This window comes from Mercenaria mercenaria, chromosome 5, assembly GCF_021730395.1.
Source record: "Mercenaria mercenaria strain notata chromosome 5, MADL_Memer_1, whole genome shotgun sequence".
Classification (NCBI taxonomy): Eukaryota; Metazoa; Mollusca; class Bivalvia; order Venerida; family Veneridae; genus Mercenaria; species Mercenaria mercenaria.
Window position 1 is genome coordinate 36,747,516 of NC_069365.1, and position 14,618 is coordinate 36,762,133.

Sequence of the window (14,618 nt, forward strand, 5' to 3'; positions counted from 1 at the left end):
TGTACTTATTACTTTTATTGTCAAGAAGACTGAAGGTTTTAATACCTTCTCGATGGTGTGCAAGCAGGGTTTTTTTGGAACATTTCGTTGTGTCTTCTTGGCGTGTGCCTGATCACGGTATATTATGATAGCATTTCTTGCGATAATGTAATGATAAATCTATATCCATACTTTTTACAAGGCAATGTGTATTTAAGTAGCAAATTAAAAAAAAACTAAATAAACTTAGTTTCTTATAATAATTATGAAAAACAAGAGCTGTCACTATTGGTGACAAATGCCCCGAAATAGGCCCAAGATAGGGAGGTCAGACTATTTTTTTTAATTTGTTAAATACATAAGTATTATACCTCATTGGAACGGCATTGGAATAAGAAGCACAATGGTACATATTTCATTAGAATCTGACGAATTATAAAAAAGTTATGAACCTTTCAATTTCTTATAATTCTGTCCCTTTCTGACGAAATGAAAAGTGTCATTTGTATGAGCGGAAAAAGATGAATTTATAGCTTTGTAGCATTTTTAACATACCATTAATGCTAACAACTATCAAAATAATATACAAATAAGAAAAAAAATAAAATTACCTTTTTATTTCAATAATTTATACAAGAATCACAAGGTCTGCTTGTTCAACATCATTCTGCAGTTGGTGATAGGTGTAAACAGCATCATCTTCATCGTGTACAATATTGAACCAATCAGGGAAGTAAGGCACCTGTAAGATACAACGCAAAATTACTACCAAGCATAAATAAAATAATAAATAAAAAATAAAATAAATAACTCAACAATGAAAATCAAGGGTCATATGTTTACATCATACATTTCCTATCTTTAATTTTATTTTCAAAGGTGATGGAATATATTAAAACAAATAAATTGAATTTATAACTGTTAATGCCCTTCTCTAAGTTACATGTCAAACTTATCATAAAAGTCAGTACAAAAGTTGAAATAAATTCCTTTTATTTTTCCTTCCAAAACAATATACCTGTGATATTACTTTCCCTGTATACCACTGATATTCATCACCACACTTGAAACGGTGTTTTACACGCTTTCCTACTAATATGTGTTTCTGTTCATTTCTTTCCAAGTCCTTGACAACAGCTTGCCTTACTAGACATTTCAAATTTGTTTTTAATTCTTCAGCGCCCAAACTTTTTCTAGACTTTTTCCCTTCTCTTGATTTTGATACATTATAAACAGTTTTGTCATCTGCTATTTGGTGTAATACATCCTTCCTGAATTTTAACTGTGCTTTAATAGCTTCTATTTGCTTAGCCGTTGTTTCATATGAGTTTACCATATTATCTACTTCAACTTCAGATTGCCACAGCCCATGATGGAGAATATCTTTTGTATACTGCTCTTGTTTTTGTAACTTTTCTTGCTGTAACGCTTCCCGTTTTTGTATTTTTTCTTGAAGAGCTAATCGCCTGTTTTCATGTATTTCGTTTAATCTTATTTGGTATTTCTTTCTGATTGTTTTTACCTCTTTTGATGCTTTTTTTATTAGTTTATCTCTTGTACTGTCATCTTTGTTTTCGAGCCACACCAATGTTTTATTATTTAGAAACATTATACAAGCTTCAGCAGCCATAGTAGAGATGTTAGGTTTAGTTCTAAGTAAATGGTCTAACTGACCGAAAACACTTTCTGCAAAGCATGAAGTCTTTGGAGCATTTTTCACTTTGTTTTTCATGTCCTCACTTAAAGTTGAAAGATGTCCACCTGGTAGATGATCCTTAAACAGACGTTTACTAAGTTGGCATAATGCAGGAAGGAGTACCTGAAGAAACATTTCAACAGTATCATCATAAGTATCTGAAGTCATCAGAGCATCATATATTGGTCCCTTTTCAATGTAGGTATTCTGTCCAAACGGAAGAAGTTCTCCACTCATGAAATTTCTAATATTGTTGGATGCGTCTTCCTAAAATGTAACAAGCATCAGATATTTCTCATTCATGTCAATAATAGAAACCTCTTTGCTCTCCAATACTGTCCACAGAGGACATGTTAACAGTTTACTGATGATGCCTAATGCCTTTACACCAGCCACAAATTCTTTTGTTTTCAAGTCAAAGAGTATAGACTTCAAGAGTTTATTTTCTGCGCCATACGATTCTAAGTATTCTTTCATCTGTGAATGTAATAAAAACACAACTGCCGCATTCTGGAAAAGGATGTTGAATCTTGCTCCACGATATGATCTTAATGGAATTAATGTAAAACCATGCTGTCTTACAAATTCTTGAGAGAAAACTTTAAATGTTCCTTGACAACCGCTCTTCTCATCTCCACCTGACCCCTCTCCAAAAGCCTTAGATGCTGTTCTTACTAATCTACAACTACCAGGATCACTGTCCTTATAAGATTTATCACAAATTGGAATATCTTGTTCAAAAATGCCCTTCTCTACTTCTTTGATGCATGTTCTGCAGGTTTCAGCAAAGTTCACAAGCGCATGCAACCCACAAAAAAAATTACACACATTTTCAAGAGGCAGCTTCTCCTCATCTGTGAAAGTATCATAATTTTGGTAGGTAAGTGGTAGGATTTCTTTACGGAAATCGGATAAAAGTTGGTTGAATTTTACCTCTGTGGCAGCTCTATCAGAAAGTGTTGCAACAATGTGACAAATGACATTTTTGGAAGTTTCATTATTTGCAACCATAGTTACATCATCCAAGTCCTGTAGAATTTCTTTAAAGACTTTCAAAGTATCTGATGATGATTTTGTCTCTATATCTCGTAGTCCCAACACCCATAAATTTCCATCTGAATCAGATGCCTCGTAACCCATATATTTTGCACCAAACTTTGAGGTTTCATCTGTGAGTAGAACTGTGTTAGGGTCATTACAAAATATTTCACCTATGTGTACTTGCGCTAAATATAAACGTTGCAGGCTCATCTGTAACACTGAAGATTTGCATGGCAGTCTATTTGCTTTAATGTTAGCTAATTTCAAGACAGACTCTATAACATTTGAAACTTTTGAAGCACTGACTTGATACTGCAACAACTCATATACACATGTTTTCAAATCCGAACTGTATCTGTTAGTATCATTATCAAAAACATTTAGTTCAGTTTTATTGTCTTGTAATAAGTGTTCAAGATACTCAATACTGCTTTGCAACTCTCGTATTTCTTTGTCCTTTTCTTTTACTTGATTTTCTAAAAAACTAATTCTAAACTGCGATTCATCTAAATTATTATTTACATCTACATTACAGTTTATGGTTTCTTCTAACTTTTGACATTTTTTATATGTATAACTTTCACGTGCTGCTGTGCGTTTAAGTATAGTTTAAGTATTTTTCAGTTTTTGATTTAAATTGCTACCTTTTATTTTTTCATAATCCAGTTCTTGTTCAAGCTGAGATTTAGTTACATGTAGTTCACTGCACTTTTCTAGCAACTGAAGGTTTTTTTTCTTTTCACTTATAACAGCTGATCTAGAATCAATACTATCATTTGATGTAAATTTGGGAACACGTTTAGACTCACATGACTTAGGAAATACAAAGGTTTGGGCGAGAAAGCTCTCGCATTTCGACGAGTCTCTCGCAGACTTTTTCAAGCTTTTCACCTGTGTTTTCAGTTTTTCTACACTTTTTTCAAAAGATCTGGAAGTAGCTGTTACTTCCTGACTGTCTTTTTCAATTAAAAATCCTACACACTTTCTTTTGCCACAACTGTCAAAAAAATCAATTACTTGTTTGTTTGTCAAAGCCATATCTTATTATGGTTTGAACAGAAGTAGCATTACGTTTTTTGCTATCAGTGTTAATAAATGTCTTAGTCAAAGAATTTTCTGTATAAAGTAAAATATCATCTGTAAAAAGAGGAAAATCTGTTTGTGTGCAATCCTCTCTCAGTTCTATCTTAAAGCGCTTTCCGGTTACTCTATCAACCTGTTGTAATAAATAAACTACACTAGCAAGCAAGCATTCCTCTATTTTCATGCTAGATATCACTTCATATTCTATTTTTATATATTTCACATGCCATTTGAAGTACAAATGCAAAAGCTGAAGTAAAACTACTTCCAAAGACTTGAAATTTAATTAAATAAGTATAATATGAAGTGATATACAATCTAAGGGTATTCAGGATGAAATACAGTCAAAACTTGTATTTAATATTACCCACATTATGACATTACAAACATACAAAGGTAAAAAACATTAGAGTTTGACAAAAACTCTGCTATTTCAAATTTTTGTCCATTTTTTTCAATTTTTAGATTTGAAGTTAAAAGCATGTCAGTAAAGAAAAATAAAATGTTTTAACAAGTTATATATTCTATAAGTTTTGACTGATTATTGATATTATTGTTTTTCAAAGATTGTTATAAAAGTACACATGTTAATTGATACTAAAAGTCAGTACTACACCACTACCTTTTAATATCAGACAGTTACACTGCACGCAAACTATACTATTGCAGAGCCACAGAAAATGTTACTTGGTCTTTTATATAAATAAGTATAACATAAAAAATATAAACATATAGATATATGAGCCGTGCCATGACAAAACAAACATAGTGGGTTTGCGATAAACATGGATCCAGACCAGCCTGCGCATCCACTCAGACTGGTCAGGATCCATACTGTTCGCTTTTAAAACCTATTAGAATTGGAAAAACTGTTAGCAAACAGTATGGAACATGACCAGACTGTGCGGATTCGCAGGCTTGTCTGAATCCATGCTGGTCTTAAACCGACTATGTTGGTTTTCTCATGGCACGGCTCAATTATTATTATTCTTCATTTTCAATTGAAATATTATATTTAATTTACTTATTTTTATTTGCATGAAATAAAATATTTTGAAAAGATGAATTTTCATCCATTGTATGTAAATGAAGCCAAATAATATCATTTCATGTGGCATAGGGAAAGGATAATGGATATATTGTTTACAAAGAAACATGAACACGATACTTAAAGTTACTTACTTTATTTCTCCACAAACTTCTCTTAAGGGTAAATGTGGGACTGGACTGAAAAACAAGGTAATTCAAACTTCAAACATTATGCATTACACAATCACTTTCTATTAAGGCTTAAGAACATTTATTTTCTAATTATTATACTTTATTACATCTTTATGCAGGTTTCTCTCTTTTTTTTTTCAAACTGATATATAACTAAATCAAATGATGCTTAGGGGCCTCTGTGGCCTAGTGGTGAAGGTCACTGACTTCAAATTAGTTGTCCCTCATGAGGTTGGTTCAAGCGTCACTCTGGTCCTTGATTTTTAATATTCTAGTGAGGAAACCATTGAACTGGCTAACGAGTTGATGGTTCTATCCAAGTGCCCGCCTGTATTGAAATAGTGCATGGAGTGGCACATGTGTGTGTATGGGATATTCTGCCACCTTAAAAATGCTGAAAGTCGCCATATAATTTATAACTGTGTCGAAGTGACGCTAAACCCAAGAAAACAAACAAAGGATTGCATATGTAAAATCTTTAACAGCCTTGTTCATATATTTTAGTGATGTTCATCTAATGTGATAGTATACACAATTGATGATAAAGTACCTTATGAAATTGTATAAAAATACGGCAACACAAACCTATACATAAGAATGTAATACACTAAGTGACTTACTGGTAATGTGGATGAATCACTGTCTGTGTCAGTGGAATGCTCCTTATGTTCCTCGTCAGAAAAGAGATCTGGAGAAAAACACCGCTCCAATTCAGGGTGAGGACTTGGCTGAATTTACAAAATACAGTCATGAGTTAATATGTTTTATAAGCGTAAATCAAATGTATCACTTTCTTCTTTAATAATGTAATAATGTAAAGAAATTGGTAAAAAAATGTGAAATCAACCTGAATTTTCTTTTAAATTTACTTTACGTATATATGCGTACATGTGTAACATAACTTTTTTATTGTGAATATATGATTTAAATTGGACCAACACGAGTTTCAACTCAGAAGACAGCTATCAACATCAAGGTAAATCAAGCTAAATCATATAAAACTTACTGACTGGGTACTTGTATCACTGTCAGCAGTATCAAGTTCAAGTGAGTGTACAGACTCAGAGTGATTCAATGATGGCTGAAAATCCTGAAAAATAATTAAAAAAAATCTTAAATGCTCCTATAAAAAACATGTGTTTTATGGTTTATTCAATAAAAAAGTTCGCCCTTTATCTGTGCGAACAATGATACATACTAAACAAAAATATAATGGTCAATTACTAACAAGATGGCAGTATCAAAAGACAGGGTAACAATACCCCACCAGGAAGACATTACATGTATCCATTCCATAATTATTAATTTAATGTTTAACTTAAATGATACCTTCATGTGGAAGCCAATAACATGTATTTTCATTTAGTAATTCCTTTATTCAGTCACTTGAAAGATGGGCAATAATTTAATTAAATATTTACAGAAATATACATATCAATCCAGGGCAGACGTGAAAATATATAATGCCAAAAAATAAAACCATATTAATCTTACTGTAAATGGTGTAACATTTACTGGAGTCAGTGGTGTGAGTTGCAAGCTCTCAGACACAGCCTCAGACACAGTCAATGACGGTGTGAAAATTAAGCCCTCTGTCTCTGATTCACAAAGAGTAACAGTAGTGTCACTACTATCAGGCAATGTTAAAAGCGTCAACGGTAAACTCTGGGAGCCTGACACCGCTGGTTTATGCTTAGACATCTATACTGAAAACAGAAATCAACTTTGTCTTTGAATTTTGTGCTAAGATTAAAACATTGTAAAATAAAAACACAGGAGGTGTTGGAAATAATGGAAACAATAAATGTCAAAGTAGCCACATCAATATGCAAAACACAAATAGTCACGTTAAAAGTACATCCTTAGTAAAATTTACTATTTATATTTTGGTAAAAGTTGAAATGAAAGCTTAGATCTATCAAATTTAACAACTTTCGACGTTTTGTTTACATCGCGAAAACAGATTACGATTTCGTAAAAATTCACTTCTGGTTTTCGTAGGAAATGCATGCCTACATTTGAATTTCTTGCGCCAGCTTGCGCTTCACCCAAATCGGACAAAACAAGCATTTTTATTGACTTAAGGTGTTAAATCATTACATATTTCTTTTCTATTCTTTTCTATTCACTATTTCCTTGCTTTTGAAGCTTACCAAAATAAGGTATTTTTGACCGCGTGCGATGGGTTTTTTCCGTTGTCTATTTTTATAAAAAAAAACCTTCTGACAGAGGTCGCTTCTTTCCCTAACAAGTGCGCGTGATCAGATTCAGAATCCAATCAAAACTAAGAATTTGACAGCGTTTCCAAGAAACCCACCGTCACAGTAACTTCCGAAATGGCGGCGCATAATAATGGAGTATTTACCAATAAGTCAATATTTAAACGATAATACATACATTAAAATGTATTGATTTAAATCAGCTTTTGGTACTTACTGTTAATTTGATATCTTATTTGTAAACCTAAACATCACTTTCTTTAATAGTAACTTTTTATAACACTTTTACCGGCATTCGAAAACACCTATTAATTACATGCAGTCAGATAGTAAATAAATCAATGCGTCATACGCTGACCTCTCTACCCAAGAATGCCACAGCTGTATGCGCAAAAAATTACATATCATATTGTGACCTTGACTTGACCTAACAGGCCTCCCTTACAGAAGAAAAAGGCCTGCTGCGTACTCTTGCTGTGTACATACAGTGTATATGATGCGTACATGATGTGTACTGAAATCAAGGGCTTTAAATAGTACGCAGGATATACACCGCACATACACCGATAGTACGTTTGTAGTACACTTTTGACATGCAAATGAGCTCTGCCGCGTACTACTTGCTGCGTACATGCTGTGGACTACATAGTACACAGGATGTACGCTGGAGGAATTTAGTATGCGGGAAATAGTACGCAGCATGTACGCGGCACATACACTTTTCACATGCAAATGAGCCTGCGGTGTACTACCCCTGCAGCGTACATGCTGTGTACTCCTGCGGCGTACATGCTGTGTACTCCTGGCCCGAGTCCTGCGGCGTACATGCTGTGTACTCCTGCTGCATACATGCTGTGTACTCTTGTGGCGAAACTGCTGTGATAATGTAAATTCCTTACCCCACCAACTTTCTTATGCAAATGCTGATCATTTGGACAGAAAAAAACAGAAAAAAGATAAGTGACATGCATCAATATAATGTAGATTGATGTTATCAAATGAATTAGTATGCTTTTCTTCATCCACTTTTCAATGAAATAAATCAATTTTTGTAGCATGTAATTTGGTAAACATCTGAAGAAAATGGCGTAACTGCATCAAGGGGAAACAACTTTAATGCAACTAAATATAAGTGTTATAAATTTCGAAGTATCTGCGGTGTACATGCAGTGTACTATTTTCTTGTTCAAGTCCCTCCTGCGTACATGCAGTGTACTCCTTAAATTTTCAGAGTCTGTGCTGCGTACTTGAAGTGTACTAGTGACCTCCTGCGTACATGCTGTGTACTCGTCGAAATAGTACGCGGCATGCGGTGTATGTAAAATGTACTCCTCTGGCGTACTACTGTGTTCGCGGCAGATACACAGCAAATACGCAGCATGTACGCCACAGAGGCTTGCTTCTGTAAGGGCTCGGTTATAAACGTGACACATCTTCTCAATATGGTTAAAATGTGTGTCAAATTATTTTCAAATCTCTTGATAAATGGCAGAGTTATGGACCAGGCAAGAAATACCCTTGACTTCTAAGTGTGACATTGACCTCGGAGCTAGGGGTCTGCGTCTCGTGCATGATACCTCATCTCTTCATGGATGGCGGAGTTACGCACTGGACACGAAATAGATCATTTTAATCTTTGACCTCTAAGTGTGACCTTGACCTTGAAGCTAGGGGTATGAGTATTGCGCATGACATGTCGTCTCATTATGGTAAACATTTGTGCCAAGTTATTTCAAAATCCCTTTATGGATGGAAGACTTACATCCCGGACAAGTATTTACCGGACGCACGCACGGACAGTGCGATTTTAAAATGCCCATCTTAGGGGCATAAAAAACTTATAAAATGCCATTCGCATCAAATTCTGACTAACTGACTAGACACTCATTGATGGTCTCAGAAAGAGACTATAATCATCTCAAATGTGCACGGATTTTTCATGGAAAAACAAAATGTCATGTCCTGGTTGCTGACAAATATATTTACCGATGCGTAAAAAGTTGAGCCTTTTGTTATATTAATAGTATCCGATAAATTGTAGCACGTATTGTCTTGTTCCTTCTTCTTACTATTTGTTTTCAATCATACATACACGTTACAAACGTCCTTCAAATCCGAAACCAATCTGGACTATGTTAATCAAAGAAGCATGTAGGTAAGTCAGTTATCATTCTCGGAATAGGTCTGCATTGTGTTTATAGACCTGTGAGGTGCTTTGAAAACCTCGCTCGCTACGCTCGCTCGGTTCACAAATCCCTCACAGGTCTATAAACACAATGCAGACCTGTCCCTCGAACAATAACTATAATACAAATTGCTGGAATAAAACTAGAGGTACGGCCCTTAAAAGTATATTAGCTCCAAATTTCTTAGTTAAAACATGACAATTACTTCATTTAGTATATTCAAAACATGAAATTAACAAGTGTATGTGTATCAAGTATACTATAAACAGTACTATGCATTATGTTTAAAATAGTGCACACTGTATACATATTTAGATAAACATAGTGTAAATGTGTACTACCACTCAAAAGACTGGCTGCTTTTTAAGATTTTTTTTAGCGAATGAACAGCATCTTGATACACAACTTATCTGTCCAATACGTTCTGTCCCACGGAGTTGGATACTTAAAATATTCTAAAGGAGTTGTCCCCCTTGAAATAAGAATGCCATTTGTAAAGAAATAAATGTAAACAATTGTAAAAACGATGTTTTACCTAGTTATGTAAAGTTTAAACACTCGCACGATGTTGCAAATGCATCAAAACGAAGACATGTAACAGCTTTTTAAAAATGGTGAGTTTTTAAAGGCACTGGACTGTCCAGAAGTGTGGCCCCTTCATGTAGCCCCTTTCCGGAATTCAATATATATATGAATAAATTGACAATGGTTTTGTACAATAACATAAATGTTTTATATGCTGTTATATTTTCAGGTAAAACAATGCTTTCTTTTCTCCGAAACATAGACCTATACCTTAACAATCAACTGTTACTGTGTGACATTTAGTATGAATATAGCTCTGTATGGAAACTTAATTCATATATTTAGTAAAGTTAAATACACTTGATCACGATTTTGTACATTGGAAGTAAATATCTACAGATAAAATATTTTACTATTTTAAAGATAAAAGGTAAAGGTAGACAGTTTGGACGGACTGTCGGTTCGAGCCTCACTAGGGGCGTTGAATTCTTTGTTTGAGGAAGTCATCTAGCTGGCTTATGGAAGGTCGGTCGTTCTACCCACTCGTGACTAAATAATGCAGTAATGCACGAAGTGGCAGGTGGGGTCTCCATCCACCATCAAGACTTGAAAGTCAATACAGTACAGTTCAGTACAGAATATACAACAAGAACTTGTAAGTTATTTGTTATAAAAAGGAAATGCAGTCGCTAAGGCCAACGCTTTACATTTAAAAGACACATTTGATACCTTGCAACACGTCTTTTCTTACTGACAAGTTTTTTGTTGTTGTTTTTATAATTATTTTTGTACATATTGGACTGAAAGTCCGTTTAGTTTGTGTAAGATGTGTCACAGTCACTGAAATCTATTCATTGATGATTTAAAAAGGAGATTACAGCATATTATGATAGAAGAATTGTTCAAGTATCTCATTGTCAAAATTTTAAGTGTACTGCAAAGAAGATAATTTATCCCATAAAGATTTGATGTAGATTCGAGATTTTGACCGCAAGATAGTTAGCTATGACCTTTTTTTCGTCGAGCGGTATTGAACACAAGGTCATTTCGGAGCAAAAGAGATTTAAGCCAAAAAGTTTTCTCCGAAATGACGCTATTTTCGTGTGCTTATTGCTAATTTTGTCAAATTTAACTTGGAATTTACTGCTACTTTTCTTGAGACAACATTATATTAAAATCTTCAAGTCATAGGCAGCATAAAAAGATTTAATAAGGGTATGCCGATGACTCTGAAATGTGTACAAATCTTATAAAAGTTTGTTCTTTCAAGTAAAAAAATTATGACCTTTTTTATTTCAGAACAAAGTTACAGTCATGTTGACCCTGGAGAATGAGCATTACATACGATTGATACTTCTGATGCTAAGAGCTGGAACTTTAGTTCTTAGGCAGATATTGATCAAAAAGTTGGCAGACCGAAATATACAGCTATGCGGTTTCCTTCAAATTAACAAAGAGGCAATAAAGCAATTAAAGTACTCAAAAGTATTAACCTTAAAACAGTATAACATTCTTTTCCCATGTAATAATACAATGCCACACATATGTAAATTTGACATTTCCTTGCTTTCTTGCTTATTACTGAACCTGTTTGGTCCATCACTGCAAGAATCGGATAAAAAAGCAATAGAAAAAATACGGACATTACGAAATGATTTTACTGCCCACCACCCAGATGGCTGCATTGATACTAGGACATATTGCAGAAAATGGAATCAACTAAGTACATCAATTAAGAATCTAGGAAAAGGATTGAACAGTAAAGAATCTGATGCCCTCGATGAATTAATTGAAAACGTTGGAGATGATCCTATAGATATAAAGTGTGCAATACAGTACATCAGAGATGAAGATTGGACTACGGACCCGTTTTTTGAACATGTTAGCCTGCAGTTAGAGCAGTTATCTCTTGCAGTAAAAGGTTTGCTTTAACTTACTCACTCGTCATATTACTTCACTGCACTCGAACGCAGATGTTTTAAATCACCATCTACATGATTGTACTCTTTAATTATGTAATGATTCTAATATCTATTAATTTAAGCAATGTGATTGCAAAAACCGATACTTTCTCGAATGGTTGAGCTGTTTTTTTATCATTTTAGCTCGACTCACCCTGGCATGGGCGTAAGCGTCGGCGTCGACGTCACACCTTGGTTAAGTTTTGCATGCAAGTGCATATGACTATCATTTAAAGGCATATAGCTTTGAAACTTATTTTGTCTTTTTAGGTCAATTACTGAATTCAGGTCCCATAACTCTGACATGTAATTTGGCCAAATTATGGATTTTAGACTTAGAACATTCTTGTTAAGTTTTGCATGCAAGTTACTACATTGTATCTCCAAAACTAATACAGATATTGAATTGAAAATTCACATTTGTCTTCGGGGTTATAAAACTAGGTGATAGCATTAAACCCCATAACTCTGACATACATTTCGGCCAAAGTATGCCCCCTTTTTGACTTAGAAAATCCTGGTTAAAGTTTTGCGTGCAAGTGCATATTGCTATCATTTAAAGGCATATTGCTTTGAAATCAATTACCAACCTCATGTGGTCAAGTCCCATAATTCTGACATGTATTTTGGGCATATTATGCCCCTTTTGGACTATTAACATTCTGGTAAAAGTTTTGCATGCAAGTTACTATTTCCAAAACTAATGCAGATATTGAAATGAAACTTCACATGTGTCTTCGGGGTTATAAAACTAGTTGATAGCATCATGTGCAATAACTCTGACATGAATTTTGGTCAAATCATGCCCCCTTTCGGACTTAGAAAGTCCTGGTTTAAGTTTTGCTTGCAAGTACATATAACACTTAGTTATTAGGCATATAGATTGGAATTTTTCTTTTCTTTTCTAGATCAATTACCAACCTCACTGGGTCAAGTCCCATAACACTGACATGTATTTCGGCCAAATTATGCCCACTGTCTGATTAAAGTTGTGCGTTACTATCTGTAAAACAAATGCAGATATTGAATTGAAACTTCACATGTGTCTTTTGGCTTACGAAACTAGTTGATTGCATCAAATCCAATAGCTATGTAATGTATACTCAGCGTCACTGAAAAGTTACCACCCTAATGGCCCTTATATTTTAAAAATCGCATTGGACTGTGTTAAAAGCATAACACGACAACATTTTTGATGCAGCTGAGACGTCACTGGTGTAAAGATTTGTCAAATTCGATTAACTCCATTTGAGGCACGGGCTGCACGTGCACAATGTCTTTTTCCAGCAATGCCGACATGTACGAATTTTTTATCGCAAATCATTCATCGCACTTGAAAGTTAGTCGACAGACTAAAAGGAATACGTTAAAAAACCCAGAATATCCTTGCTAAGAATGCCACGTTTAAGGCACGATCAACGCCATCAGGCCATTGGCATGGTTGACGCCGAATTTTCATGTCGCGAAATTGCACGTCGTATGTGCTGTTCTCACCTGACAGTCATGAAATGGGTTAGGAGACATGATCAGACAGGGTCTATGAGTAATAGACCGCGCACAGGCTATGAAAAAGTGACGTCGATATTGTATAAAATAGTAAAGAGGTATATATTAGGTGGTAACTTTTCAGTGACGCTGAGTATATTTTGGGCAAATTATGCCCTGTTTGGACTTTGAAAACGTCTGGTTAAAGTTTTGCATGCAAATCTCCAAAACTAATGCAGATACTGGATTGAAACTCTATAGATATTTGTTTTAATTAAGGTAATATTCCTGCAACGACAACGATTCGAATAGTCGAGCACTGTTTGTCTTACGGTCAGCTCTTGCGCGTATTTCAGCGTTGAATCGATGCCGAATCAGAATATAATAATATTTTAATCGAAGCGCTGACAGCACAGAAAGGTTAAAACGTGCATTTGATGTGCAATAAAGCAAGGTTGTGCCTAATTTATTCATAAAAATAATTAATAAATTACAATTTTTGGCAAGTTTCTCAATCAAAGGGAAAGGCAACTTACGTTAATTTCTCCAGCTGGGATTTCTTAAATCATTTAAAGAAGTGAAATAATTTTCAAAATCGGAGTAAAAATGAGAAAGTTAGGAGCATTTAAATAGCTGGTCAAATCGGCGGCCATTTTGTTTCCACGGCAACAATAAAAAACAAAATGGCTGATTTCAGATACATATAATTATCTCTGTTAAATAATTCATCTACTTTTTCAAAAATCTGCTTCCGGAATAAAAGAGGATCTTCCGGTCTGTCCCTCTTTTTTGCCGCTATATGGCGTTTTTACCTGTGAAAATCACAGCAAAAAAAGAAGAAATCGCAGACCACAGCAACAGAAAATCAAAATTTGTTCGTACGTACGAACAAAATTCCAAATAAAATTTACAAATTCTTGCTCATTTCTCACATTTTTAAATGCAATTTGGAATTTTGTTCGTACGTACGAACAGATCCTGGCTGTTCGTACGTATGAACAATAATCCATATTCCGTATTATTTTTCAGTTCTGACATGCTGTTCAAACAGCTCAGATTTGTTCGTACGTCCGAACAAAATTCCAAAATAGCTTTAAAATTTCTTTTTCATTTCTCACTATCATTTGTTCCTATGCATGAACAGCCTGGATTTGTTCGTACGTACGAACAATTGAGAAAACTGAAAAAGAATTTATTCTTAAAACAATGCAATTTGGAATTT

The 14,618-nt window shown here is 34.4% G+C and overlaps 2 protein-coding genes across 2 annotated transcripts in view; one reads left to right on the forward strand and one right to left on the reverse strand.

Annotated features, from left to right (window-relative positions):
- Positions 1-373: 373 nt before the first annotated feature.
- LOC128545947 (uncharacterized) lies at positions 374-7,254 on the reverse strand. Its single transcript, XM_053543209.1, has 6 exons — positions 7,174-7,254; positions 6,515-6,726; positions 6,027-6,110; positions 5,641-5,748; positions 4,982-5,026; positions 374-721 (listed from the first exon to the last, which is right to left on the reverse strand). The coding sequence occupies exons 2-6, from the start codon at positions 6,719-6,721 to the stop codon at positions 608-610; spliced, it is 558 nt and encodes a 185-aa protein (XP_053399184.1). The 5' UTR covers positions 6,722-6,726; positions 7,174-7,254; the 3' UTR covers positions 374-607.
- A 3,988-nt stretch (positions 7,255-11,242) lies between these two features.
- LOC123558299 (uncharacterized) overlaps positions 11,243-14,618 on the forward strand; it is a 37,601-nt gene continuing 34,225 nt past the window's right edge. Inside the window, exon 1 of the mRNA XM_045350178.2 lies at positions 11,243-11,871. Coding sequence (XP_045206113.2) covers positions 11,265-11,871 — 607 coding nt within the window. The 5' untranslated portion in view covers positions 11,243-11,264. The remainder of the gene's footprint in view (positions 11,872-14,618) is intronic.